At 37.9% G+C, this 27,100-nt stretch overlaps 1 protein-coding gene across 1 annotated transcript; it reads right to left on the bottom strand.

Moving 5' to 3' along the window:
- Positions 1-6,836: 6,836 nt before the first annotated feature.
- MRPL42 (mitochondrial ribosomal protein L42) lies at positions 6,837-27,100 on the bottom strand. The gene is given in 9 exon segments (XM_031940145.1): positions 6,837-7,013; positions 13,397-13,415; positions 13,417-13,560; positions 21,179-21,263; positions 23,348-23,411; positions 25,056-25,163; positions 26,898-26,936; positions 26,939-27,005; positions 27,074-27,100. Coding segments are annotated over 9 exon segments (618 nt in total). The 3' UTR covers positions 6,837-6,948.

The following is a 27,100-nucleotide window of genomic DNA, read 5'->3' as shown; positions in this document are numbered from 1 at the left end:
TGGAACTATGCTCAAAAAGTTATCAAACTGTGCATACCCTTTGATCCAGCAGTGTTACTACTGGGCTTATATCCCAAGGAGATTATAAGGAAGGGAAGGGGACCTGTATGTGCACGAATGTTTGTGGCAGCCCTTTTTGTGGTGGCTAGAAACTGGAAACTGAATGGATGTCCAACAGTTGGAGAATGGCTGAATAAATTGTGGTATATGAATATTATGGAATATTACTGTTCTGTAAGAAATGACCAACAGGATAATTTCAGAAAGGCCTGGAGAGACTTACATGAACTGATGCTGAATGAAATGAGCAGGACCAGGAGATCATTATATACTTCAACAACAATACTATATGATGACCAGTTCTGATGGACCAGGCCATCCTCAGCAACGAGATCAACCAAATTATTTCCAATGGAGCAGCAATGAACTGAACCAGCTACGCCCAGAGAAAGAACTCTGGGAGATGACTAAAACCATTACATTGAATTCCAATCCCTATATTTATGCCCACCTGCATTTTTGATTTCCTTCACAAGCTAATTGTACAATATTTCAGAGTCTGATTCTTTTTCTACAGCAAAATAACGCTTTTGGTCGGGTATACTTATTGTGTATCTAATTTATATTTTAATATATTTAACATCTACTGGTCATCCTGCCATCTAGGGAGGGTGGGAGGTAAGAGGTGAAAATTGGAACAAGAGGTTTGGCAATTGTTAATGCTGTAAAGTTACCCATGCATATATCCTGTAAATAAAAAGGCTATTAAAAAAAAAAAAAAAAAAAAAAAAAAAAAAAAAAGCAATGCACAGGTCTAAGGATAGTTTGGCTTTTCCTGTTTCCCAGAATGCCATGGGCCCAAAAATTCATTTGTTCCTGAATCAGAATTTAAGTCTTCAACTAATCTGTGACTGTGTCTGTTTTGGTTAGACTGAGAATCAGGAGCCCTTAGTAAGTTACTTATATATAAAGCAATGCTTTTCACATCTATAGGCTTTAGCTTCACATCTAAGCTCCTTAGAGATAAGTGAAAAAGAAAGAAAAGAAGGAAGGAAGGAAGGAAGGAAGAGAGAGAGAGAGAGAGAGAGAGAGAGAGAGAGAGAGAGAGAGAGAAAGAAAGAAAGAAAGAAAGAAAGAAAGAAAGAAAGAAAGAAAGAAAGAAAGAAAGAAAGAAAGAAAGAAAGAAAGAAAGAAAGAAAGAAAGAAAGAAAGAAAGAAAGAAAGAAAGAAAGAAAGAAAGAAAGAAAGAAAGAAAAGAAAGAAAGGAGGAAGGAAGGAAGGAAGGAAGGAAGGAAGGAAGGAAGGAAGGAAGAAAATTTAAGATTTATGATGTAACTCTAATATATTTAACATCTACTGGTCATCCCACCATCTAAGGGAAGGGGTCGGGGGAAGGAGGGGAAAAATTGGAACAAAAGGTTTGGCAATTGTCAATGTTGTAAAATTACCCATACGTATGACTTGTAAATAAAAAGCTATGAAAAAAAAAGATTTATGATGTAGAAAATCTTTATGGACAGAAAAAGATAAGACTTAACCTCAGAGATTAGGAAACCATATCAGAGGAGGGAGGGCTGATCTAGAAGACTTTGAAATTCCCTCCAAATAATTAATCTATCCAAGATCTTGTAGATGCAATGGCAAATTCTCCTCACTTCTCCTTGCCCTCCTTAGGGGACTTAATCCTAATACATTTTTGTGGGCCCCATAGGGTCTAGCACAATGTCTTCCTTATGCATGGCAAGCATTCAGTAATGATGGAATTAAATGGAGAGTGATTTTCAATTCTCCTTTTCCAATAGGAGACTTCCCATTTTTTTCCCCAAAAAGAATCTAGTTGTTCTACTGGGTTTGCATAAAATCTACATACAAAGTCTGATATACTTCAGTTGTTTTCAAGTAACTCATTTAGTAATGTCATTAACACAGGACAAGACAAACTTGGTTCTGATAAAACTTTCTCAAAAAGCTTTTACATTTGATCACAACACATTATATTTGTAAATGACATTTAGGCCAAAAATTTAACAAGATTTTTAGACAGTAATTTAAAATAGTTTGATCCTGGAGTTCTCTCTCCATATTCCTGGATTGCTAATTTCTCAAAGTGCAGCATTTTCCTATTCATTGGAAGCAGGTTAATCAGCTACATTCTTGACATGGCAGTCATTGCAAATTTACTGCAATAAAATATATGGGCAAGAGCATATCATTATGTAAAACTTGTCAGAATAAAATATTTCATTTCTAAATTGAGTGCTTTATCATGCCTAGTATGAGGCCATGCATATACCCTGTAGGCAGTTAATCAATATTAATCTAAGGCTATGAATATTTACCCAACTAAGAGAGATATGGCCAAAATTTCTGAATAATTTAAAATCTGATGTAATGAATAAATTTATTATTCTTATTCCCATGGTGATAAAGTAAAAAAATAAAGAAAAAACTGGAAATAAATTTAAGATTTATGATGTAGAAAATCTTCATGGATAGAAAGAGATAAGACTTACCTCAGAGAAAGATTAGGAAAACAAACAATAAGGAAATCTAATCAGATTTTTCCTTCCTTTATTCCTTATGGCTTCTTGAAATGATTATAACTCCATTACTCATATCTCCAACTACACAGATGTGTATTATGTTCACCCCTTTTGCCATTTACAAAAAAAAAACAATCATTTGGGGTGATTGTTGCAATACATGGAGCCTAGGTTTTAGCAAAAGAACAAAGACAGGATCCTGTGGCAATGTTTCATGAGGACAAAAAGACAATGCTGCCTTGAATTTGGGCACCAACAATCAGTAAAAATGTTAAAAATCTAACTTTTTCATCACACTCTTGTCTCTTTAAAGACATAATCATGCATTTGTGGCAATGAATCTATTATAAAAGGAAAGAGCTTCCATCTGTAGATGGAGAGGTTTTTCTATAAAAAGATCTGACCCTATTTTTGCTTGTCATTTTCTCAATATTTTTATCTGCAAAATGGGAGGCTAAGATTATTCAATTCTAGATGCCGTAGGACAATCAGGATAAAGGACCCTGTGATTAGACCATAAGAGGAGCCGTTAAAGGGAGAAAGGATGTTTCACTTGGGAAAAAAAGATCATGGGGCAGTTAGATGGTGTAGTGGATAGAGCACCGGAGTCAAGAAGACCCAAGTTCAAATCCAGGCTCAGATACTTAACACTACCTGTGAGGCTGAAATCCCTCTTAAAAAAACAAACAAGAGTCATAATAACTGTCTTCAAGTAGTTGAGAGGCTGTCCAAAAGAATCAGACTTCTGTTTGATCCCAAAAGACAGAACCCAGAGTGATGGATGAAGGTTTCAAAGAAGCAAACATGAGGAAAAACAGCCCTAATACTCAGGACTGTCCAGAAGTAGGATGGATTCTCTTCAGGGACAGAGAGTTTCTCCACATCGATAGACATTAATCAAATAAATTGGGTGGGGCAATCAGGAAGATCTCAGCTTAATTCAGCCACTAATTAGCTGTACGATCCTGGGCAAATCTCAATCCCTCTGGATCTGTCTCACCTTTAAAACAACAGGGCTGCAAAAAGTTATCAAACTGTGCATACCCTTTGATCCAGCAGTGCTACTACTGGGCTTATACCCCAAGGAGATACTAAAGAAGGGAAAGGGCCCTATATGTGCCAAAATGTTTGTGGCAGCCCTGGTTGTAGTGGCTAGAAATTGGAAAAGGAATGGATGTCCATCAATTGGAGAATAGTTGGGTAAATTGTGGTATATGAATGATATGGAATATTATTGTTCTAAAAGAAATGACCAGCAAGATGAATACAGAGAAGCTTGGAGAGACTTACATGAACTGATGCTGAGTGAAATGAGCAGAACCAGGAGATCGTTTTATACATCAACAACAAAACTGTATGAGGATGTATTCTGATGGAAGTGGATTTGACAAAGAGACCTAATTCAGTTTCAATTGATCAATGATGGACAGAAGCAGCTACACCCAAAGAAAAAACACTGGGAAATGAATGTAAACTGTTTGCATTTTTTTCTTCCCGGGTTATTTTTACCTTCTGAATCCAATTCTCCCTGTGCAACAAGAGAACTGTTCGGTTCTGCATACATATATTTTATCTAGGACATATTCAACATATATAGGACTGCTTGCCATCTGGGGGAGGGGGTGGAAGGAGGGAGGGGAAAAATCGGAACAGAAGTGAGTGCAAGGGATAATGTTGTAAAAAATTACCCTGGCATGGATTCTGTCAATAAAAAGTTATTATAATAAAAAAAATAAATATTAAAAAAAAAACTGGGAAATTAAAAAAAAAAAAACAAAACCAGGGCTGAATCTGATAGCCTTTCTAAGTTTCCTTTCTAGCTGAAAATCTATGCATCAATGCTCCTTTGACCATGTCGAGAACTGTACAGTGAGCATCCCTTTCGGATACTGGTTGAATAAGCAGACACTTTCTGATCCTCAGACTCTGTGATTTAATTGCTAAAGAACATTTTAATCCCCAGAATGCAAGTTGTTGTTAAATATTAAAATATTTAAATGTTGTTAAATTTACCCCATATTCCAATGTTGGACAATTTGAGTCAATGAATATTGACCAGGCCACTGTCATGTTTGCTCCTTGATCCTCCCAACCAATGATTAATTGCAAATGAATATCCAACTATTCACAATCAATTAAAACTAAAGTGGTTTATTTTTTGGTTCTAAGGCAGATGCTGAACACTCACTAGATGAGAGCACCCTCTGGTGGTTTAATTAACATTGCTCTGTAAGAGTGAAAAATGATGTTTTCATTAGGGTCTTGCTGAGGAAAAATCATGTTAGCTTGCCCATGGTGGCTTACCTGAGGTCAGCCTGGAGAATCTTAGACAGCTGTTAACCTGAAATAAAACTAAACATTCCTTTCCGGGGCCAAAAGTCAAACTTTCAAGTATGTTTAGCATACCTGAGGATTGAAAAAGTGATTGCTTCACTGAGATAATGCCTTTCCTGATATCTTATTGAAAAAAAATATATATTGAATTTTTTTCCTGGAAAAACATTTAACTCACTTAATTCAAGCTATGTTTCCCTACTTCCCCGTCCCATTATAGCATTCTGATGGTTTAAGAAAATGTGTAATTTTCTGTGTTTTTTGTAACTCTGATTAGAGCATAAATGTTCTGCCTTTTTTGACCAAGATATATCAAAAACTCACATTTTCTGCATGGATTTAAAGTTTACACAGAAGTTTCCTTAAAACAAGTCTATGGGGAATTACTTTTCGCATATGTTGAAGTGAAACACAAAGATCCAAGATCATACTTCTCTTAGCAAATGATTCAAGTGTCAAAATTTGTTTTGAAAACTCAAAAAATCACTGACCTTTTTCTTCAACTTAAAAAATATGTAGATGTAACTGATTTACTTAACAAAAACCAACCTGTTTGACATTTTATTGGCAACCCACTAGCATGTTTTTTTTAGTCTTCCATCACTCTCCCTGATTTTAATTCACCAAATATTAACTGCCGTTAATTTTGTTATTAACTTGCAAACCTTTCAATGGCTTTAGTTTTCTTATTCAAACTAATTATATATAAAATAGATTCAGTAGGTCCTGCTTCCATCTAGATCTAAATATATCTGCCACAAACATAATTTTCCATTTCCCATTAAAAACTTTTCATTTCCATTTTTTTTTGGCCTTTGCTGAATTTTAAGTGTGGAAATTTTTCTGCCTCTTTGAAAGATTGGTTATCTCCCCAACAGAAATGCTGGAAAGAATACATGTTAAACGGGCCTTTCCTGGCTAGTGATGACAAATGGGGCTGTAATTTTACATTTTCACACACATACAAAAAAGACAGAACATTTATATTCTGAGCAGAGAATTACAAAAAACAGAGAAAATTCTACACATTTTCTTAAGCCAGCAAAATGCTATAATGGGAGGGGAAGTGGGAAAACATAACTTGAATTAAATAACAAGTTAAATCTCTTTCCAAAAACAAAAAAAACAGTTACTTTTTTTTCCAATAAGTCAATACTCAAATAAACAAGTTGGTTTGTGACTTTCCAACTATATGAATTATTTTTTTTCTTGTTCGTTTTTTGCTGAGGCAACTGGGGTTAAGTGACTTGCCCAGGGTCACACGGCTAGGAAGTGTTTAGTGTCCAAGGCCAAATTTGAATTCAGGTCCTCCTGACTTCAGGGCTGATGTTCTATCCACTGCACCACCGAGTTGCCCCTCTATGAATTATTTTCAAAGGCAAGATTAAAATCTTGAAGAAAAGCCCTATCCCAATTTAAAATTGTTCTGTTTTTGCCATTATCATGATAGGACTAAGATGTGATATCTTACAAAATGCAGTAGAACATGGCAAGTGGGAATTAACTCAATCAGGTATCTTTAAATCAGAATGCCAATCTTTCCAACAATGAGATGATTGAAACCAGTTCCAATGATCTTATGTTGAAGAGCCATCTGCACCCAGAGAGGAAACTGTGGGAACTGAGTGTGGTTCACAACATAGCATTTTCACTTCTTTTGTTGTTTGCTTGCATTTTGTTTTCTTATTTTTTTCTTTTTGATCTGATTTTTTTGTGTACAGATAATTGTATTAATATGTATACATATATTGGATTTAACATTCTTTTAAAACTAACATATACTGGATTACATCTAGGGAAAAGGGTGGGGGTAAGGGAGGGAAAAATTTGGAACACAAGATTTTCAATGTTGAAAAATTATCCATGCATTTGTTTTGAAAATAAAAAGTTTTAATAAAAAAAAAATCAGAATGCCAAGTCTGGCCATTATTTAATAGATGAACAAAAATACAACCAATAAAAAATCTAGAATTAATTTTATTTAAATTTCTCCACATTACATCAAGAAGTGACAATTTCAAGCAGTGAAATAAACAAAAGATGACATTTTCCCTTTGATAGTAAATGATGACTATGTCAGTGTCTCAAAATCATCTTTCTTTGGGAGGATTGGGGTTTCTGCGTCGCTGATGATACCTTAAAAAGAAAAAATATCCTGGTAAAGATGTGTTACTTTGGATTGGCTATCCAATAAAATTTAATTTGTTTGCTATGGCATAGTCTCTTTTATACATACTTATATGTATGTATATACATACATGTGTATACTTCTACCTATACACACATATACACATAGATGAGCAAAATTTAATGAGATTTATACATTATCATATCCAGATAATAATTCTGCCACAATACCCTGTATATAACTTATTATCTTAAAACCCAAGTGCTGGAGGGCCTTTCTCACTTGATCCTACCATCTCAAGGACGCCCAGTCCTTATCATGTGGTCAGTCCATTTGTTTGCATCCTATATTTCCCTATTGATGTTTTTCCTTCCAAACTCCTTACTGATTATATTTTGCCCCCATGTTAGGGCAGCCCCACCATCCTCTGGGTAATATTTATTTTTAATTCTTTGGAGTTACTGTGTTCCATTACTTGGTTAAAAAAAAAAAAATGTTAAGAGACAGGCTTCTGTTTCCAGGAGGAACTTAGGGTTATCAAGGAAGCTCTATAACTTCCTCACAGAGATCCATTTTGTTCTCCTCCTCCTTCTCCTCTTTAATCTGAGTTCAATTTATCATTTATTTGTACAGTCTGTGACAAATATATATAACGAAGGACAGATTGCATAGGTTATCCATTCAACTGTATATAAGCTGGGACAACAGACATCCACATCCTTGTGTTCTTTTCTGTCAAATCTCTGCAGTGGTTACAGATCTCTTCAGGAAGCTCAACTATAGTCCCATTCCAGGGTGTGATGCAAACAGAATGATGTCTCCTAAAAAAGGAGCCTATGGAGGCCGGCCCTATGGAGGAGCCAGGAAATAAGTCTTCAGCTTGAACTCCATTGCTGAATCACTTCTACCTCAAAGCCAAACACTCAGAGAAAGCAGACAGCCCTGTTTTATGCGTCACGTGAGGTTTCTGACCAGAGCAATCCATGACAAGCATTATTTCTGTAGTGATATCGAGTCTGAAGCTTGAATAGCTCTGAATGAATGAGAGACACCTTGTTGGAAGCAAGCCTTGCCTATCAAACCCAAGAACACTGAGCACACTGGACTTGTTTTCTGGACATCTTTCAGCTTTGTGACTTTCCTGCTATCCATTGTCTTCTGTAGAATTTCCACTTCAATAAACCTGCTAACCCTCCTGATGGCCTTTCCTTATCAAAGCTGCCCTTGATGAAATGTGTAGGAAGATCTTCATCAAGATCTTAAATAGACTGCATAGCAGAGATACAGGCCCACAGTTGCTGATATTGTAAGGACAACTTTTTTCAAAACAAAACTCTTTTGATTTTCCTCAACACTTCTGGTATCTGCTACACTTTCTTTACTTTGTAAATCAACCCTCCAATGATTCTGTTATCTCCTCTCTACAAAGTCCCAATCTAATCCAGCTTTTTTCCCCATCTTTCTTCTTTGCCTCCTCTAAAAGAACATCGAAGCTGTGATGTGAGATGCCAAATGTGGTGTTTCTATTGTCCTAATAGGTGAAAACATTTGTTATAAAAGTCTTTATGAATCTTTTGCATTTTTCTTTTTTTCTATTTTTCCATCTTAAATGCTCTCAGGATGACTTCACTTAGTTGGATTTCTTGCTGAGTTTTTTAAAAACTCACTTTACCCTTCATTGCTTTTCTCTACTCTTAGTCAATACATCAGCCCCCTTGTTAAGATCTTGTGCTTAAGACCACTGCTTTTGTTTGCTCATTAAGTCAAATGACTGCTATCTGAATTCCTCTCAGGGTATTCTGGTACACTTATGATGGCTAATTGGTTTACATTGATAAAATGTTGCCCTTTTTTTTGGCCAAGAGTATCAATTTTATTAACTCGGGACCGAGTTGTTTCAAGTACATGGCACCCCTTTTTCTCATTCTTCTTCTAGCATGTTACTGATTCTGACCTTGGCTCTGACAAGTCAATGGTCTGAATATAAAGACAGTCAAGTGAACAAGGTATTATTAAGCACAGGAGTATTCAAGAGGTGGTCCGAGATAACCAGGAGTGTGTCCTGGAGGGGAATGAATACATGACTAGCCTGGATCTGTGTTCCTTAAAATGGAGGCTCTGGAGCCAATCAGGGGAAGAGGTTGCAGGGGAGGGGGGCACCTCCATCATGTGAAGTCCAGGAGTTGTGAGCTTCTGGGGTGAAGAAAAGACCCGGAGGGAAGACTTCAGGAAGAATGGGGCACTTGAGGTGAACCTTAGAAGAAGAAAAGGCTTCTGGGAGACTAAGATGAGGGGATGGCGTATTCTAGGCACAGAGAATGGCTTGGGTGACAAGAGCTGGACTGTCAAGAAGAGAGATGGTCAGAGTAAGTTCATCACACTAGAACCGAAGGTAACAGAGGGACCTCCTCCTTAGAGGCAGGAGAACAGGGCTCTGTGGAACCCGTGGGGCTGAGTCACATACAGCCCCATCGTGTCCAGCACCACTAGCACTCCGTGCAAATGTACAGTAGTGGTCAAACAACACCAGAAAGCCCAAACAAAACCCTAAAACGGTGAGAAGTCCAATTGATGTGAACACATCAACAGTGAACAAGGGCAGGACTTTGCCTTCTGGACTTAGGCTGTCAGTACCCCGGGCTCCAGGCCAGAGTTGGAATCCTCTAAGGCTTGGAATACGTTTGGCTGGAGACTGAAGAATCTAATCAAGAAGGGTTTTATGAGGGAAATGGAGAGGGAAGAAGGGAAAGACAAGGGCCCCACACAAGGGCAAAATGGGGCACTGAACTGCAGAGGATAACAAACAGGACCAGGTGAGAGTGAGGAAGAGCCCAGAAAATAACGAGGCACAGATCAGGAGCACTGTTTTGGCCTCCTCTGTTTACAAATACTCAGAGCGTGGGAGGCGGCTGCAGCAGGCCGAGCCTGGCTTGGGCAAAGGACTTGGTTATGTCAGTATTACAGAAAGGGAAGGATATGAAGTAGGGTTTGAAGAAGAATGAGCAGGAGCTCATAATGGACTCCATATGGGAACAAGGAGGACCTGATTTTGTGACAATAAGGAGTTTTACAAAAAACAAAGCATTTCCAGCTTCCTTGCTTCTGGAAAAGGCCAGTCAGTGGCCTAAGCTGTGTAGAAAGAGACTGAGGGGCATAGGTGGTGCAGTGGATACAGCGCTAGCCCTGAAGTCAGGAGGACCTGAGTTCAAATCCAGCCTCAGACACTTAACTCTTCCTAGCTGTGTGACCCTGGGCAAGTCACTTAATTCCAATTGCCTCAGCAGAAAGAGAGAGAGAGAAAGGAAGAAAAGAAGAGCGAGATTGAAAGGGAGAAATTTCTAGAAAGAAAGAGGCAAGTTAAGTTTGCCATATTGAGGCTGATATTCAATTCAATTTAGGAAATACTTCTCAAAAGTCTAATTTAGACACTTTGCTAAACGGTGGGGATGAAACACCAGAAAGCCAAAACAAAAAACCTTCAATTGTAAAAGTTCTATGTCAAACTGATTATGACTCATAAATATAGGAACATATAAACAGTGAACAAGATCAACACAACCAGAAGCAAGGAAGCTGCTCCAAGCATCAATGCTGTAGCCTTATTGAGGATCCTTTCCATGTTATGGCTTAATAAATTTTCTTTTATTAACTGAAACTAATCTATAACAGTAGCGTCAAACTCGAACAGGAAAGGATCCCAGAAAGCTGCAGATTGACTTAGAAAATCACAAATTAACATTATCTGGGCTGTATTGTATTTTTATTGATTTCGTTAAAAGATTTTTCAATTACATTTTAATCTAGGTTCAGACAACACTAGAATTTTGTGGCTTCTTGTAGCCTGGTCTCAAATTTGACACCTCTGATCTACAATTATCTCACTTCATTCCAGATCTAACTCTGAAGCACCAGAAAGACCAGTCTGAATCAGGTCCTTCTTACATCAAGAAACACTGAGGCAGTGCACATGTGCTTGGGCAGACCCTCGGGTGAAGACATGAGGGCAAGAGATGGAATATCAAGGGCTGGGAACATTGGCCAGAGCACAACAGGAGAGTCGTTCTCAAACAGACTGAGAGGTGGGTAGGAGCCTTAAAAGAGAGTTAAGGAGCTCATTGTATTTCCTGCAGAAAAGTGATATTTGGAATTTGACTGGGGAAAAAAAAAAGGAAAAAGGTGGAGAGACAACATAAGCATGTGATCAATCAAGAGATTCTCCCAGCAAGGATCATGAGTTTGGATCATGCCCAGGGCATGACATACAAGCAGAAAACTAGACTTGGATCTAAGTCCTGAAGAAGCTCTAGCATCAGGAAGCATTATGGAAACTTTTAAAGGAAACTCCCCCCAAATATAAAAGAAGAATGTTAGTTATGGTCAGTACTGTAAAGCAAATAATCAATTAGCAGACATGAGAGCATTTGAGGAACTGCAGCTCTATGTTTCCTAATATGTAAAGTCTTATTTTTGTGTTCATCCAATTTCTTCAATTTCTTGCTATATTCTTCATCTTTTTTTTTTTTTTTTTTTTTTTTTGTGGAGGCAATTGGGGTTAAGTAACTTGCCCAAGGTCACACAACTAGGAAGTGTAAAGTGTCTGACGTCACATTTGAACTCAGGTCTTCCTGATTTCAGGGCTGGTGCTCTATCCACTACACTACCCTAGCTGCCCCTTCTTGCTGTATTCTTAAAAATTCTTAAAAGTTATTAGCTGGATGCTGATGAATCAATTGTCCATTCATCCCTGAGTCTTCCCTGATTTTTCAAGTCCAATGCTCACTGTCTACAGGATGCCAAAAACTAAACATACTTTCACCATAACTGTATAAATAATGTACTAGGGAAGTGAATAAAAAATCAAAGTACTAAATAAAAATCTTGCAGAATTTTTAAAAAATAATAATAATCTTCAAAGATTCTTGCCAATTTCCATTACAAGCTTTGGCAAGATTTCATTTTTAAATTAAGAAAAATGCTATTCTGACATTTAGCTTCCATTATCACATCTAAGTTAGTATGGAAAAGTAATGTGCTGATGAGATGATTCAGATCAGTTCCAATGTTCTTGTGTTGAAGAGAGCCGTCTACACTTAAGACAGGGGACTGTGGGAACTGAATGTGGATCATAACACAGCATTTTCACTCTTTTTGTTGCTCTGTGCTTGCATTTTACTTTCTCATTTTTTTCTGGTTTGATTTGTTTTTCTTGTGCAGCAAGATAATTGCATAAATATGTATATATATATTGGATTTAACATATATTTCTACCATATTTAACATATATGGAACTACTTGCCATCTGGGGGAGGGGGAAGAGGGTAAAAAATTTGGAACACAAGGTTCTGCAAAGGCTATTATAAGAATTATCCATGCATATATTTTAAAAAATGAAAGCTTTAATTAAAAAAAAAAAAAGAAAGAAAGAAAGAAAGAAAAGTAATATGCTGGATACTGAGATTCTCCCTAGTCTCCTAGATCTTGTCCTAAGTTCCCAAGACAAGAAGTTCTCCATTCTCCACTCATAAACCATTGACATCAGAGTTAATGGGATTTGTGTTCTCCATAACACCTCATCCATGGGCCAGATCTTACCTTTTCTACATCCTTGACATCTCTCCTGGCCACCACCCTAGCTAAAAATCTCACCAGCTCACACCTGGCCTCCTGCCTTGTCTCTCTCCCTCAAAACTCACCCTCTCTTAATTCATTTCCCCAAACAGCTATCAAAGTGGTCTTCCTAAACCCTAGATCATTCTACTTTTCAACAGGTTCCCAAGACTGCCTGTTTTGCCTTAGAATCATATCCAAACTCCTCTCTTTGGCATTTAAAAACTCTTCACAACCTGGCTCCAACCTATCTTTCTAGTCTCCCAAATTACCGCTCCTTCGACTTTACTTTGTCTCCCTGCTCTACCTGTCGCTCTTCACATATGGTTGCCTCCAACCATGTATTCCATCTTAACTTCATTTCTAAGAATCCCTAGTTGCCTTCAAAGATCAGCTCAAGCATTATCTTTTACATGAAGTGCTTCACATTCCTCCTAGTCAATAGCACCTTTACTGCCAAATCTCAGGCTAAACCTGAAATCAGCCTACTTCATTTGTAGATATCCACAACATAAGGCAGAGCACCTGGCACATAGAAGCCATTTATTAAAAGTATGCTGGAAGAAAAAAAAAAAATACATACTAATTATTATTACGTTTCCCTAGAACTATTTCCCTACTACCTTGATTTTCTCAAGTGAGACAATACCACTTTAGGAAAATAATTTTTTAAGTTGTAAAATACTAGTGCACTAGCTACTGAGCTTCCTTCTTAGTTCATCTTAGAATATTAAAGGAGGATCACCTTTTTTTTTTGTTTTGTTTTTTTAAAGAAAATACTTACTGTCCTCGAGGGTACCAGTGGTGCTTGGTAGTGAAGAATAGTTTATTGAGCTCCTCTATCATGGGTCCTTGCTGAGTAGTTTTACCATCTGCTTTTAATCTGGCTTTCAGCAATTGATCATATGTTTCCACTTGGTTATCCACAGGATCTGGTCTAATTATAGGCTGCAAAATATGAGAAATCCCATCCATTATTTAATAATCTGTATAGTTGACTTGTTAATTCACTACGTCATAATGTTTAAGTGGTAAAGGTCTTTTTCTGATAAAGCAGTTAACAAAGAATTTTAGTATATGCTTAATTTTTCAAAGAATCAGGGAAAATCTTTCTTTTTTGTACAACCATTCATTTGTGAATTTTTTTTCAAATAAAAGAACCTTATTAACTTAATTTATACTAAAGATGAACATGGGTTGTTTAGTCAAATGCAAAAATTCTCACTGAGATGTAAAACTCAATAGCCAATTTTTCAGTCTCTTAAATATTTGGTAATATTCAAAAAGGCAGCCAGGTGGCGCAGTGCATAGCACCAGGCCTGGATTCAGGAAGATTTGAGTTCAAAATTCAGTCTCTGACTTATTAACTGGTAATTCACTGGACAAGGTATTTAACTCTGCCTCAGTTTCTTTATCTGTAAAATGAACTGGAGAAGGAAACAGCAAAGCACTTCAATAACCTTGTCACAAAAACTCCAAATGGGATCATGAAGAGTTAGACACTACTGAAAAATAACTGAACAATAACAATATCTATCAGATCAATCCTTTGTAGGAAACACCATAATTTTTTTTTAATCAAAGGCATTAAACTTAAAAGATATAATTTAAAGTTTACAGGAGACTTAATAAAGATTCTCCCCAAAGATCCTTCCCTTTCACTAAGAAAAATGATCATGTCCAAGTAAAGCATAGAATTATAATGTAGATGAAAAAATCATCACAAAATTAAGTTATAGAAAACTGTTTTAAGAAAAACCAGATAGGTCATCCTGCCATCTGGGGAAGGGGGTGGGGGATAAGAGGTGAAAAATTGGCACAAGAGGTTTGGCAATTGTTAATGCTGTAAAGCTACCCATACATATAACCTGTAAATAAAAGGCTATTAAATTAAAAAAAAAAAAAAGAAAAGAAAAGAAAAACCAGATATACTCTGATACAATAAAAAATGACCATGAAAATGGGGTAAATTTTTCTCAACTCTACAATTCCCTAAATTACAAGAGAATTCTGAAGTTTCATTTGTTTGCCCACAAAGGACTTAAATGATAAGCTAACAACATAAAATTATACTGTACTTATTGCTGTGGGGTCTGCAGGACACAAGATTACCATCTAATTAAAAAGCAAAAAAAAAAAAATAAATTTTCAATCCTTCATTTCACTTCCTCAATGTGAGGATAACAGATAGCAATTCCCATTAATTTAGAAAAAAGGTGGGGCAGCTAGGTGGTGCAGTGGAAGCAGCCTTGAAGTCAGGAGGACCTGAGTTCAAATGTGGTCTCAGACACTTAACATTTCCCTGGGCAAGTCACTTAATCCCAATTGCCTCAGCAAAAATAAGAAAAAAGAAAAAAGTCTTGGAGCTACAGTTGCAGAATAATTCGTTGCCCTGCAGCCAATCTGCTAATGATCTTCTTGGGATCCCAAGAAGACATTGGACAGAGAGAAGAACAAGGGAAGACCACCAGTAAGCAGATCCATGATGAAGTGGTGAAGAGTACTGCATAAAGAAATACAAACTCCAGAAAGGCCAAGGGTTGGGCTGGAGCTGGTCGGGAAGGCATCTTCACAAGAGCTATCCTGGAATCCAAAAGACAAGATCTGGATCATCAGAAAGTGTGGGGAACCGGCACTAATCTACAGCCACATAAGGCCACATTCCAAAAGACTGCCCTAACCTTGAATAGGAATCTCCTAATCATATCATGGAGTTTCCTACAAGACCAAGTGCACCTTAACCTTGAATAGGCAGATATACATTTCCTAATCACATCCTGGAGCTTCCTAAGAGACTAAAGACACCTGATCAGCTCATCCTTTGGCGGGAAACCAATCCTTTGTCTAGGACCCCCACCCTGTACTAAGTCTGTACAACCCTGCTGCTATATATACCTGTACTACTGAACTCATTAAACGGAGGCTTGATCAGATCGTTTTGTCTTGCCTCCATTCTTCTGCGCGTCCCCTCTCTCTTCCAGGGTCCACACACTCTGCCTCGCAGGCTGAGGCAAGAAAGAACAGAGGAAGGCAGGAAAAAAGGTGGGAGACCCAAGTATCAGCAGGAGTCTGGTGGGAAGAAAAGGGAGGGCAGGTGACGCTGGACCTGACAGCTTCAGAAAGAGCGCCTTTGTATGTCCTGAAGTTGTGAACATACTGGGTCATGAGAACAGGCTGTAGGGCTCTTTAACAGAGCATGCAAGCAAGCATTCACCTCCTTGCTAAGATGGAGTTTAGAGGCACTGGGCCAGACCCTGCAGGGCTCGCTTCCACAGCTGGGGAGGCTAAAAGAGGGAAACACATGCAAGGAAAACTTGACTAAGAGCCTCAAAGAGCCAATTCACCTCAAAAAAAACAACATTTTTTCTCCCTATTCAGCAAGAGGATTGGCCCAACATATAATAAATCTCCCTAATTGTAAGAAGATGGAAAATATTTTTATTTTTAAATAAAGATAAAAACTCTGTGATTAATGATTTGTTTAAAGTCACACAATAAGCTTCTGGCATTCTTAGAAACCAAACCTTTATCTGATTCTCAGGCACTGTTTGATCTACTTGGCTGAACTTCAAAGAGAGAACATGGGGAAAAGTCTAGTAAAATAAGAAAAAGAGACGGGGGGAGAAGGAAAGAAAATAAGCATTTATATAGTGCCTACTATGTTCCAGGCACTGGACTAACTTTATTTTTTAAAATGCTTTTTTTACATTTTAATTTAAAAAATTTTTACTATCTATCTATCTATCTATCTATATCTATCTATCTATCTATCTATATATATATATATTTTTTTTTTTTTTTTTTTTACAAATATCATTGTATTTAATCCTCACAAACCTGGGAGGTAGATACTATTAGTATCCTTATTTTGTACCTGAATAGACTGAGTCAAAAAGAGGTTACATGATTTACCCAAAGTTACAGAGCTAGTATGCAGAGGCTTGAGTCTTCCTGCCTCCAGGCCAACTGCACCAGCCACTGTACTACCCAGCTGCTCCTAAAACACAGTAAGACTGAATGCTGGCCTTTAAAAAATTGTTATTCTTGAGTATGGAGATATGTTTAGAAGAACTGCACTTGTTTGAGCTATAGCAAATTATTTGCTGTCTTGGAAAAAAAGGGGGAGGAGAGGGAGAAAAATTTGGAATACAAGGTTTTGCAAAATTGAATGTTGAAAACTTATGGTTTCACATATTTGGAAAAATAAACTTTAAAAAAAAAGGTATTGAGATTTAATTGGCTCAGGGGACTCAGGTCACTGATATAACTTTTTGGCCACGTGAGTACAAAATATTTGGGATATAAAAGACTGGAGTTCCTCCTTCTAGTTTGTGACACAGACTAACAATATGAGCAACAATGAAAATTGTAAGCAACTGAATGAAAATTATATCCCTAAATAAATATTCCTTCCCTGCTCTGAATGTGTTTCTTCTGTTATGGCTAAATAAATCTCTTTCTATTAACTGGTAAAAAAAAATTATAATAATAATAATAAAATAAAATTTTTAAATTGTCATTCTGAAACTTTTTTCTTTAAAAAAACTTTTAGGGGCAGCTAGGTGGTGCAGCAGATAGAGGACCAGTCCCGATGTCAGGAGGACCTGAGTTCAAATCTGGCCTCAGACACTTAACACGTCCTAGCTGTGTGACCCTGGGCAAGTCACTTAACCCCAATTGCCTATATATATATATATATAGGTTCAAATATATGGTACATAAGTTATGCTGATCTAATAACAAAAATTGTAAACCCATTCTTTTCCAGCTCTTACTAAATGTCTCCAGTCTTATAGTTTCATTTTCCTAAAATATCAGAACTGAAAAAAAGACTTTTAAGCATCCATGTGGGCAAAGGCACTCCATTTATTTTAAAGAAATACCCTGGGTGATCTAGAAAAAATAACAATAAAATTCATATGGAATAATAAAAGGTCAAGAATCTCAAGGGAATTAATGAAAACAAAAAATCAAATGAAGATGGCCTAGCTGTACCTGATCTAAAACTACATTATAAAGCAGCAGTCACCAAAACCATTTGGTATTGGCTAAGAAATAGGTTAGTTGATCAGTGGAATAGGTTAGGTTCACAAGATAGAATAGTCAACTATAGCAATCTAGTGTTTGACAAACCCAAAGATCCCAACTTTGGGGATAAGAATTCATTATTTGATAAAAACTGCTGGGATAACTGGAAATTAGTATGGCAGAAATTAGGCATGGACGCACACTTAACACCATATACCAAGACTAGATCAAAATGGGTCCATAATTTAGACATAAAGAATGATATTATAAATAAATTAGAGGAACATAGGATAGTTTATCTCTCAGACCTGTGAAAGAGGAAGAAATTTGTGACCAAAGATGAACTGGAGACCATTATTTATAATAAAATTGAAAATTTTGATTATATCAAATTAAAAAGCCTTTGTACAAACAAAACTAATGAAAACAAGATTAGAAGGAAAGCAACAAACTGGGAAAACATCTTCACAGTTAAAGGTTCTGATAAAGGCCTCATTTCCAAAATATATAGAGAATTAACCCTAATTTATAAGAAATCAAGCCATTCTCCAATTGACAAATGGTCAAAGGATATGAACAGACAATTTTCAGATGATGAAATTGAAACTATTACCACTCTTATGAAAGAGTGTTCCAAATCACTATTAATCAGAGAAATGCAAATTAAGACAACTCTGAGATACCACTACACACCTGTCAGATTGGCTAAGGTGACAGGAAAAGATAATGCGGAATGTTGGAGGGGATGCAGGAAAACTGGGACACTGACACATTGTTGGTGGAGTTGTGAACGAATCCAACCATTCTGGAGAGTAACCTGGAATTATGCCCAAAAAGTTATCAAACTGTGTATACCCTTTGACCCAGCAGTGTTACTACTGGGCTTATATCCCAAGGAGATACTAAAGAAGGGAAAGGGACCTGTATGTGCACGAATGTTTGTGGCAGCCCTGTCTGTAGTGGCTAGAAGCTGGAAACTGAGTGGATGCCCATCAATTGGAGAATGGTTGGGTAAATTGTGGTATATGAATGTTATGGAATATTACTGTTCTGTAAGAGATGACCAGCAGGATGAATACAGAGAGGCTTGGAGAGACTTACATGAACTGATGCTGAGTGAAATGAACAGAACCAGGAGATTATTATATACTTCAACGATACTGTATGAGGATGTATTCTGATGGAAGTGGATTTCTTCGACAAAGAGAAGATCTAACTCAGTTTCAATTGATCAATGATGGCCAGAAGCAGCTACACCCAAAGGAAGAACACTGGGAAATGAATGTAAACTGTTTGCATTTTTGATTTTTTCCCCGGATTATTTTTACCTTCTGAATCCAATTCTCCCTGTGCAACAAGAGAATTGTTTGGTTCTGCACACATACATTGTATCTAGGATATACTGCGACATATTTAACATACATAGGACTGCTTGCCATCTAGGGGAGGGGGAGGAGGGAGAGAGGGGAAAAATCGGAACAGAAGTGAGTGCAAGGGATAAATAATGTTGTAAAAAATTACCCTGGCATGGGTTCTGTCAATAAAAAGCTATTATAATAAATAAATAAATAAAAAGAATAGAATCCCAGGTGGTTTATTTCAGAACTTCTTAAACTTTTTCCACTTGTGGCCCCTTTTACTCAGGAAATTTTTACGTGACCCTGAAGACATAGATATATAAAACTTATACAAATCAAGCATTTACTGATAATAAATCTTAATTTTACGATTTCCATATTCAGTTACATGACAGGGCCACAACCCACAATTTAAGAAGTTTTGACTTATTTGAATGAAAACACATAGATTAATCGAATTTTTCCAACTACAGATTTAGTGGTGGTTAAGGGAACATCATAGATTTATCCAAAGATTGATGGATGAAAGTAATTTTTACTACCATAAACTGCATTTATCTTTCCTACTTTTCACCAGGGTTCAAATCTGAAGGCAGGGGAAGGGAAAGAGAAAAGGAAGAAAGATTTAGGATATATATTTTGGAACACCAAGATTCAAAAGGATCTGGCTTGGTCTACAAAAAAAAGGATAAACATGAGGGGGAAAGAAATCTAAAGTTAGGTACTTACAGCCAATATCATTTATTGACACGTTCTAAGCCCACAAGAGCTCACTTCTTCTAAAGCTAATCAGTAGAATTAAAACCACCTAAGACCAGTGGCCGGACAAAGGAATCTCCATTCTGTTTATGTCCCCCAGCCTTTCTGACAAAGCCTCCTTCTGCAGCTACAGGCCTCTAGTTCCCCTAACAAGTGCTTGTAGGGCACAGTGGCAGTCTCAGGCAGCAGCCCCTCCCCCTCATCCCCCTCACCCAACTACCTTCAGTTTAGAACGCTCCCCCTTTGCTTGCTGCACCAGCAACTGCTCAGATGCTTCACAGGGCATGGAAGTAATCTAGGTTCTTAAAGGTTCCCCTCCCCCCCCAGGTGACAAATTCCAGCAGGTGCCACCAAGCAGGCAAGGCTCCACAAGGAAGAACCTAATTAAGTTCAGAAACGTTTCTAATCAAGTGAATTTTGATTTCAGGAACTCAGAAAAGACTGTCTACAAAGGCAAGGAAAACAACATGTGTCTGTGGAGTGCCCACATGAACAAAATTGTTGAAGTCCTAAAGCACAGCCTGATGAAAGCACTCCCCTCCTCAAAAATATTCAGTAACTTATTGCTCAAACTCAGACTCCTTAAGCTGGTGTTTAAGACCTTTACATCTGGCTCCAACCTCATTTTCCTGTCTACCTTTGTCAGTCTACCTTGCACACTATATTCCCATCAAACTCTACCACTGGCTGTCTCTCTAGCTCATGGGAATTTGCCTCATCTCTATCTGTTCAGATGCCACCTGCTCTGGACTTCTAAGTTCCCCAGCTGGAAGTTGTTCTCTCTTGCTCAAACATCAGACCAATCTTTGAAGGCATCTCTGCTTTTCTATGTTCTACTTCATATCATGCTAATGTACAGGCATGTCATGGCCCCCAGTGGGCTGGGCTCCCTGAGGTTTTCATATCTTAATTTCAGGGATAAGCACAATGCTTTGCATATAAAAGGCACTTTAAAAAGATCTAATTTCTGATTATCATATAATATTGTGTATTATGCAGCGTCAACTCCCCGTTAGACTGAAAATTTAATATGAATTGTTTGACTTGCCTATCCTTAATAAAGCTCTCTCCAGAATAGGCCCAAACATGTGACAACGTGGCAACCAGAATGAAACAAAATACTCCAGATGTAGCATGACTAAGAGTGCCCACGGTGGAACTATCAATGGCCCTGTTCTCAAGAGCGCGCTTTCACGAATGCTGTCTGAAATCTCAAAGGCCACTAGTAACACCATACTGTGGGCTCACCTCAATGGGACAGGCTGCTGAAAGTAATGAACTAAAGATCGCCTGAAGGTGGACAGCCCAGCCCAGCCCTCCCTCCCTTACCCATGCAGCCCCCCAACCCCATGCTGTAGATTCTTCTATTACAATAAGCTATGATTTTATGATGATTCCATGAGAAAGAAATGTAGGCTTACTTTGGTGTGCTCATAAGGAACGTCCACAGAAGGATGGTAACAGACAATCGTTCGGCCGTCTGCCGACAATGCGAGCTCCACCTTGCTGTAAAAGAAAAGCATTTGAATACACACAGGACATGACAGATCTGTGCTGTAAACTTATGTTATTCATCCAGAATTACTTGATGAGGAAGAAAAATGCTAAGTGAGGAGTTAGCCTCCATGGCCCATGTGAAAGAAGGCACCACACAGGGCCCTGCTGCTTAATAAACATGGCAGCCCAGCTGGGCAACTCTCCAAGATATATGATGGTCTACACTGGTCAGAAGCCTGTTGCATTTTCATCCTGTTTATATTTAAAATGTTTATATTTCTAGGAATGCTGCCTTGTGGGAAAATAACGGTGTGTACTAGCCATAGCACAAACTTCCTTTATTTGTCCCAAATCTACTGCCAACAATTTCCAAGAGGTTGCCTTTAATTCTAGTCCTCTGTAATTTGGCAAGGAACATATTGCCCATCCTAACTACCCCCTTCGTGATGCTACAGACGTTGGCTCCCTTTCATGGGGAGGGGAGAGCCACTTCTCATTTTTTAGCACATTCTCCAAACAAAGTCACTCCATCCCCTGGAACCTTCTCTGGACTTGCACTACTATCATGCTCTCTGTCTTGGGGTCCAGTGACCAGAAATGCATACAATATTCCAGGCACAAAAATCACTTGATTCCTCAACATATGAAAAACAAATCACCTATCTTTCTCCTACCTTGTAGTTCTTCCAAGAGTAACTTCCAGATCTCTGGACTTACCAGTGTATTCTATAAGAGGACAATTTGGGGACAGCTAAGTGGCACAGTGGATAGAGCACCAGCACTGAAGTCAGGAGGACCTAAGTTCAAATCTGACCTCAGTCTTAACACTTCCTAATTATGTAACCCTGGACAAGTCACTTAACTCCAATTGCCTCAGCAAATTAAAAAAAAAAAAAAGACAATTTTTATAGCTATCAAAGTAATGTCTTCTTTAGATACACACCACATTTTGGCTCCAAGTCCTGTGACTTCAAACACAGGAGAAGCCAATGTGGCTAAGAATTAACATGAAAAAGTAAATGCTAAAAAATTATGTTAAGCCAACTGAAGACTACAAAAATGAACTACGCCGTCAGAATATTTTACCTCCATTTCAGGATGTTAACATTAATTTTGGCAAAAAAATGTTTAGTGAATCGAATTGAAGTAGCTTTTGACTTGAGAGTTTTGTACTTCCTAGAAAGGCATTGAAATACTGGAAAGAGAACAAAATTTGGAGTTGAAAGACATGGATTTATAATCCCAGTGCTCTGGCAGATCAGTGCTAGGCTGGAAAAATTAATTATTCTTTTCCTACTCCTTTTCCCATTTGTGAAATTATTTTTACCCTCTTCATGCAGACCCAATCAAATATGCTTCTTTTCAAAGCCTTCTCCTGTATTTCCATTTACCAACATAATTTGGACTCTAAGTTTTCTAGAACAGTTCACCTTTGATATAAAATGGAAACCTGAAATATAAGTATTGGACTAGATGGTACTTAAGGATCCCTGCTCCACCTCTAAATATAGTATCCTCAAAAGTTTCATAAAAAAACTGAAAATGGTTAAAAGTAAATGAGTTTTTGAATATTAGTCTCAATTCATATTTTTATGGAGTGTAGTTAGCAATCCTCCTAAGAACAGTCACAAAAGTAATCTATTTTTATTGAAATGTATTAAAGTAAAATGCTTAATAAAGAAAGTATGTAGTTTAGTTTCTAAACATTATGTAATTATTAACTGTTCAAAATCAAATAATAGTTTGAGTAGTTATTTTTACTTAATGCATGAACTAAAATTGGGAAATAATTTTTCCCCAGCTACAACACTTGCAAAAAATAAAGAGGATTTCTGGCAGTATATTAATGTCTTGCAATAAAACTGAGCATTCAGCAAAACACAATGGTAGTAATTTTTTATTAGCAAATACTTGTAAACATATGCTTGTCTAAAAACCACCATGATAATTATCAAAAAGAAAAATGAAGAACAAATCTGAGAAAGCAGAAGACACCAAAACAATTAACTAAATTAAGTTACTCAAAGATTATATCTAAGGCACAAATAGAAATTAAAGTATTGTTCCTGTTTCATTTGGATTATAATACATACCAATTGTAGTCATCTGGAAGAGGCGTGTATGTAGATTTATGACAAATACAACCTACAGCTCCTTCTGGAAAGACCCCAAACAATGAAGATCAAGTTAATGAGCAGCAGAATATGCTCCTGCAACAAGTATATGCAAACTTCATGCTTGAATAGATGTGCGGTACCAAGTTAATCCAGACTCCTATTCTAAACACATTTCATTTTCCTCTCACTCACATCCTCTCATCAGTCCTCCAAAGGGAGGCCGCCCAACATAGCAGAGACTTTCTATTATGGATACTCGAGGAACCCCCACAAAGTCTATCTCAAGGACAACACAGAAACATGTTATTCCTTACTCTGACTGCACACTTTTTTCCCTTGAGGCAATCAGTATTAAAAGACTTGCCAAGGTTTACGAACCTAGTAAGTGTCTGAGGCCAAATCTGAATTCAGGTCCTCCTTTCTCCAGGTGTCCTACCACTATTGTCACCCATCTTCCCTGACTGCACAGACTTTTAAAAAGATTTTTTTTCCTCCATGCAGACCCAATCAAAAATGCTTGGCATATTCCCATGATTACCCACTTACCAACACAATTTGCACCCTGATTCTGTAACTTGAATCTTTCTAAAGTTATTTTTTACTTAAATTGCTGAAAAGGTTTTCTTATGCTTTCTTAGAAAACTTCACCTTTGATATAAGATGAAAACCAGAAAATATGGCATCTTTTTCAAATAGTCAGTTTTAAGTATTTGTTCAAATTAATTGTCAACTAGTTAGAACAATGATGGTACTAGACCAGGGTGAAGAACTAATTCTTATAAGAATCTATTTAACAATCAGAATATGCTAATCTATCCTATCTTCTAAATCATGTTACCCATACATGCATATAGAATGCTCTTGCATCATTCACAACTGTTTTTATTTATGTAATCTCCCCAACTAGATTGTAAATCTCTTGAAACTATAGATATTTTTAGGGAGTATAACCCTCTTTATCCCACAGTATTTGTTAAGTGTCTGCTATGCAAAGGACCTTTGCACACTAAAGCAGTATTTGTTATTAATGTCAATCAAAAATTGTTATTAATATGAATTTGCTATAACCCTCTTTATCCCACAGTATTTGTTAAGTGTCTGCTATGCAAAGGACCTTTGCACACTAAAGCAGTATTTGTTATTAATGTCAATCAAAAATTGTTATTAATATGAATTTGCTATAACCCTCTTTATCCCACAGTATTTAAGTGTCTGCTATGCAAAGGACCTTTGCACACTAAAGCAGTATTTGTTATTAATGTCAATCAAAAATTGTTATTAATATGAATTTGCTATTCATATCTGTTATTCATGGATTGATCTAGTTCTGCCCTTTCTCTTACAGATAAGGAAATAGACTAAAGTATGTTTGCATCCAAATCCTTCACAATTCCTGTAGGATAGGGGATTATTATACTCCCTGAAAATGTACTATATGCCACCCCATACCTCAAAGTATGGCAGAGCTAAAATGTCCCTGCCCGGTGTTTTCTGGAGAGGACTGGCTGGAGGCGGGAATGAAGAGGAGATGGGATCAGGAAGAGAACAAAGGAAAGAAGATATTAACTCTGCCTTTGCTAACAAAGGCTTGGTATTAAAGTCACTATCTAGCCTCTAAGACCCACTGCCACCTTATTTAAAAAGTAAAGCACATTAGGTAAAAAAAAAAAAAAAAAAGGCTCACTCTGAAATGTCATTTGCCAGCCAGAGGCAGCTCTGTGTGCCAGCCCAGCTCTGGAAAAGACCCGCCACGCTGCTGCCAGCGCCATCCTGGAGAGCGTGTAGACAATATCTGGAAAGAAGTCGCTTTCTTTTAACCTTTCTCAAGATAGCATCCACTTTATCACTGCTTGGAAGAAAAAAGAGTAAGCTCCATCCCTTTAAAAAGAAGGTGACACTCTTATTTAAGTTTTCAGCCTCATTCCAAGCCCAGCCCAAAGCGACCTTCTGTTCGTCCCTCTTCCTGTCCCATGCAGCTACACTGGAGTAGTCCTATCCATCTTACAGATGAGGAAACTGAGACTCAGAGGGCTAAACAGGCTCTATCTCCCCCTTTCTCCCACCAGGTCTGGACTACACCTGCTTTCTCTGGTTTCCTTCAGTTAAGCTCCAAAGCCATTTCCCACCCAAGGGCACTTCCAAATGTTTTTTTCTGGCTTCACAGTCCCCATAGGAAAGAAAAACCTTGTGTTAATTTTTATTTATTTGTAGTACATATTACATTCTATACAGTGTTATATTAAAATATCCTATATATCATAGGTAATATAAAAATATTACATAGTATAATGGCATATAATTTGTTTACAAACTGATGTGTTTCATCAAGCTTTGAGGCCACAAAGTTCCTGATTAGAAGCTGAGAATGCAGAAACAAAACATGTCACGATGTTTTTGCCAATGAAATCACAGTTCTACTCAAAATCTATTATAACTCGTTCTTCTCTCTCCCAATGGTTCAGTAGCCTGCACAATATGAAGCTACTTTCTCTTGTTCTATATTAATTATATGTAGATATATAAAAGCTATATATATATATAAATATATTATCTATTTCAAGATATATTGATATAGATATAAGTAGAAATGGAAATCTGTATCAATCAGTAGATGGATTACAGATGTAGGAGAGAGTTGTGGATGATGGGTTGAAAAGTAGACAGACTGATAGATTGGATGGATGTAGATAGAAACGTAGATAATAGATGAAAGGAAGAGAGATTTAACAGAAAAGGGGGGGGGGGGGTGTAGGCATGGAGAAAGAACAGAAAATGGACTGAGGTTTGCAAAGCTCTTTATAAATCTCATTTAAACCCCACAAGAATCCCTTGAGGTTTAACACTCCAAGGGAAGCAGTTCATTGGAAAGGGCACTGGCTTTGAAGAGGACAAATCCCATCTCTTATTATCAATTCATTTCCCCTCCTCTTTCCTATTTGTTAAACAAAGGGTTGGGCAAGATGGTCCCCTGAGCGAGGTCGCTGCAAGCTCCATCCTATGGGCGTTCTCAGAGCCTCAGCTGCCTCATCTGTCAAACGAGGGGGTTGGGCAGGAGGGTCTGAGGTCAAAGGTAACATCCGCTCCCTTTAAGACGCCCGCTGCGGTGCGGGCCAGCGTCCTGGGCGTACACGCGCTCCTATGCCGTCACCCCTTAGAGCGTAAGCTCCTTGCGGACAGGGCGGTTTATGCCCGTCTTCCTCGCATCCCCAGCGTTCAGTGTCTGGTCCCGGGTAGCAAGAGCCGGGTTCGGATGCTCCCCTGACACGCCCCCATCGGGTGACCCGGATCTTAGCCACGTCACCTACGTGAGTCTGTTTCTTACAACGGAGCCAATTAGCGCTGATCCCTCTGGGTGACGCTTGCGCCCTCTGTGGCTCTGGGACAGTCACTGAGCCGTTCCATGCAAAGGAAAATGGCCCCTCCCTCCCTAGAATGTTGGCAGACTATCCGAAGTAACGCACATAAAGCTACCTTACTACTGTTGCTGTTGTTACTGTTATTACTCCACCCTCCCCAAGCCGGTTACCTCCAAGGACATTACAATCTCGGTCTGTCCCAGCGATTACTCCACGTTTCCCGTGGCGCTTCGTGCGCCTGCGCAAGACTCACTTCCTGTCTCCGTGACGTCACCGTGCTTTTAATGATCATGACGCGATGCGTGCTGGGAAATGTAGTTCGGTTGGAGAAAACTCCCTTAAGGGCGTTTGAATCTCGGAAGAGGGCGTTCAT

Source organism: Sarcophilus harrisii, chromosome 5 (assembly GCF_902635505.1).
Source record: "Sarcophilus harrisii chromosome 5, mSarHar1.11, whole genome shotgun sequence".
NCBI lineage: Eukaryota > Metazoa > Chordata > Mammalia > Dasyuromorphia > Dasyuridae > Sarcophilus > Sarcophilus harrisii.
This window is presented reverse-complemented; position numbering and strand designations above follow the sequence as displayed.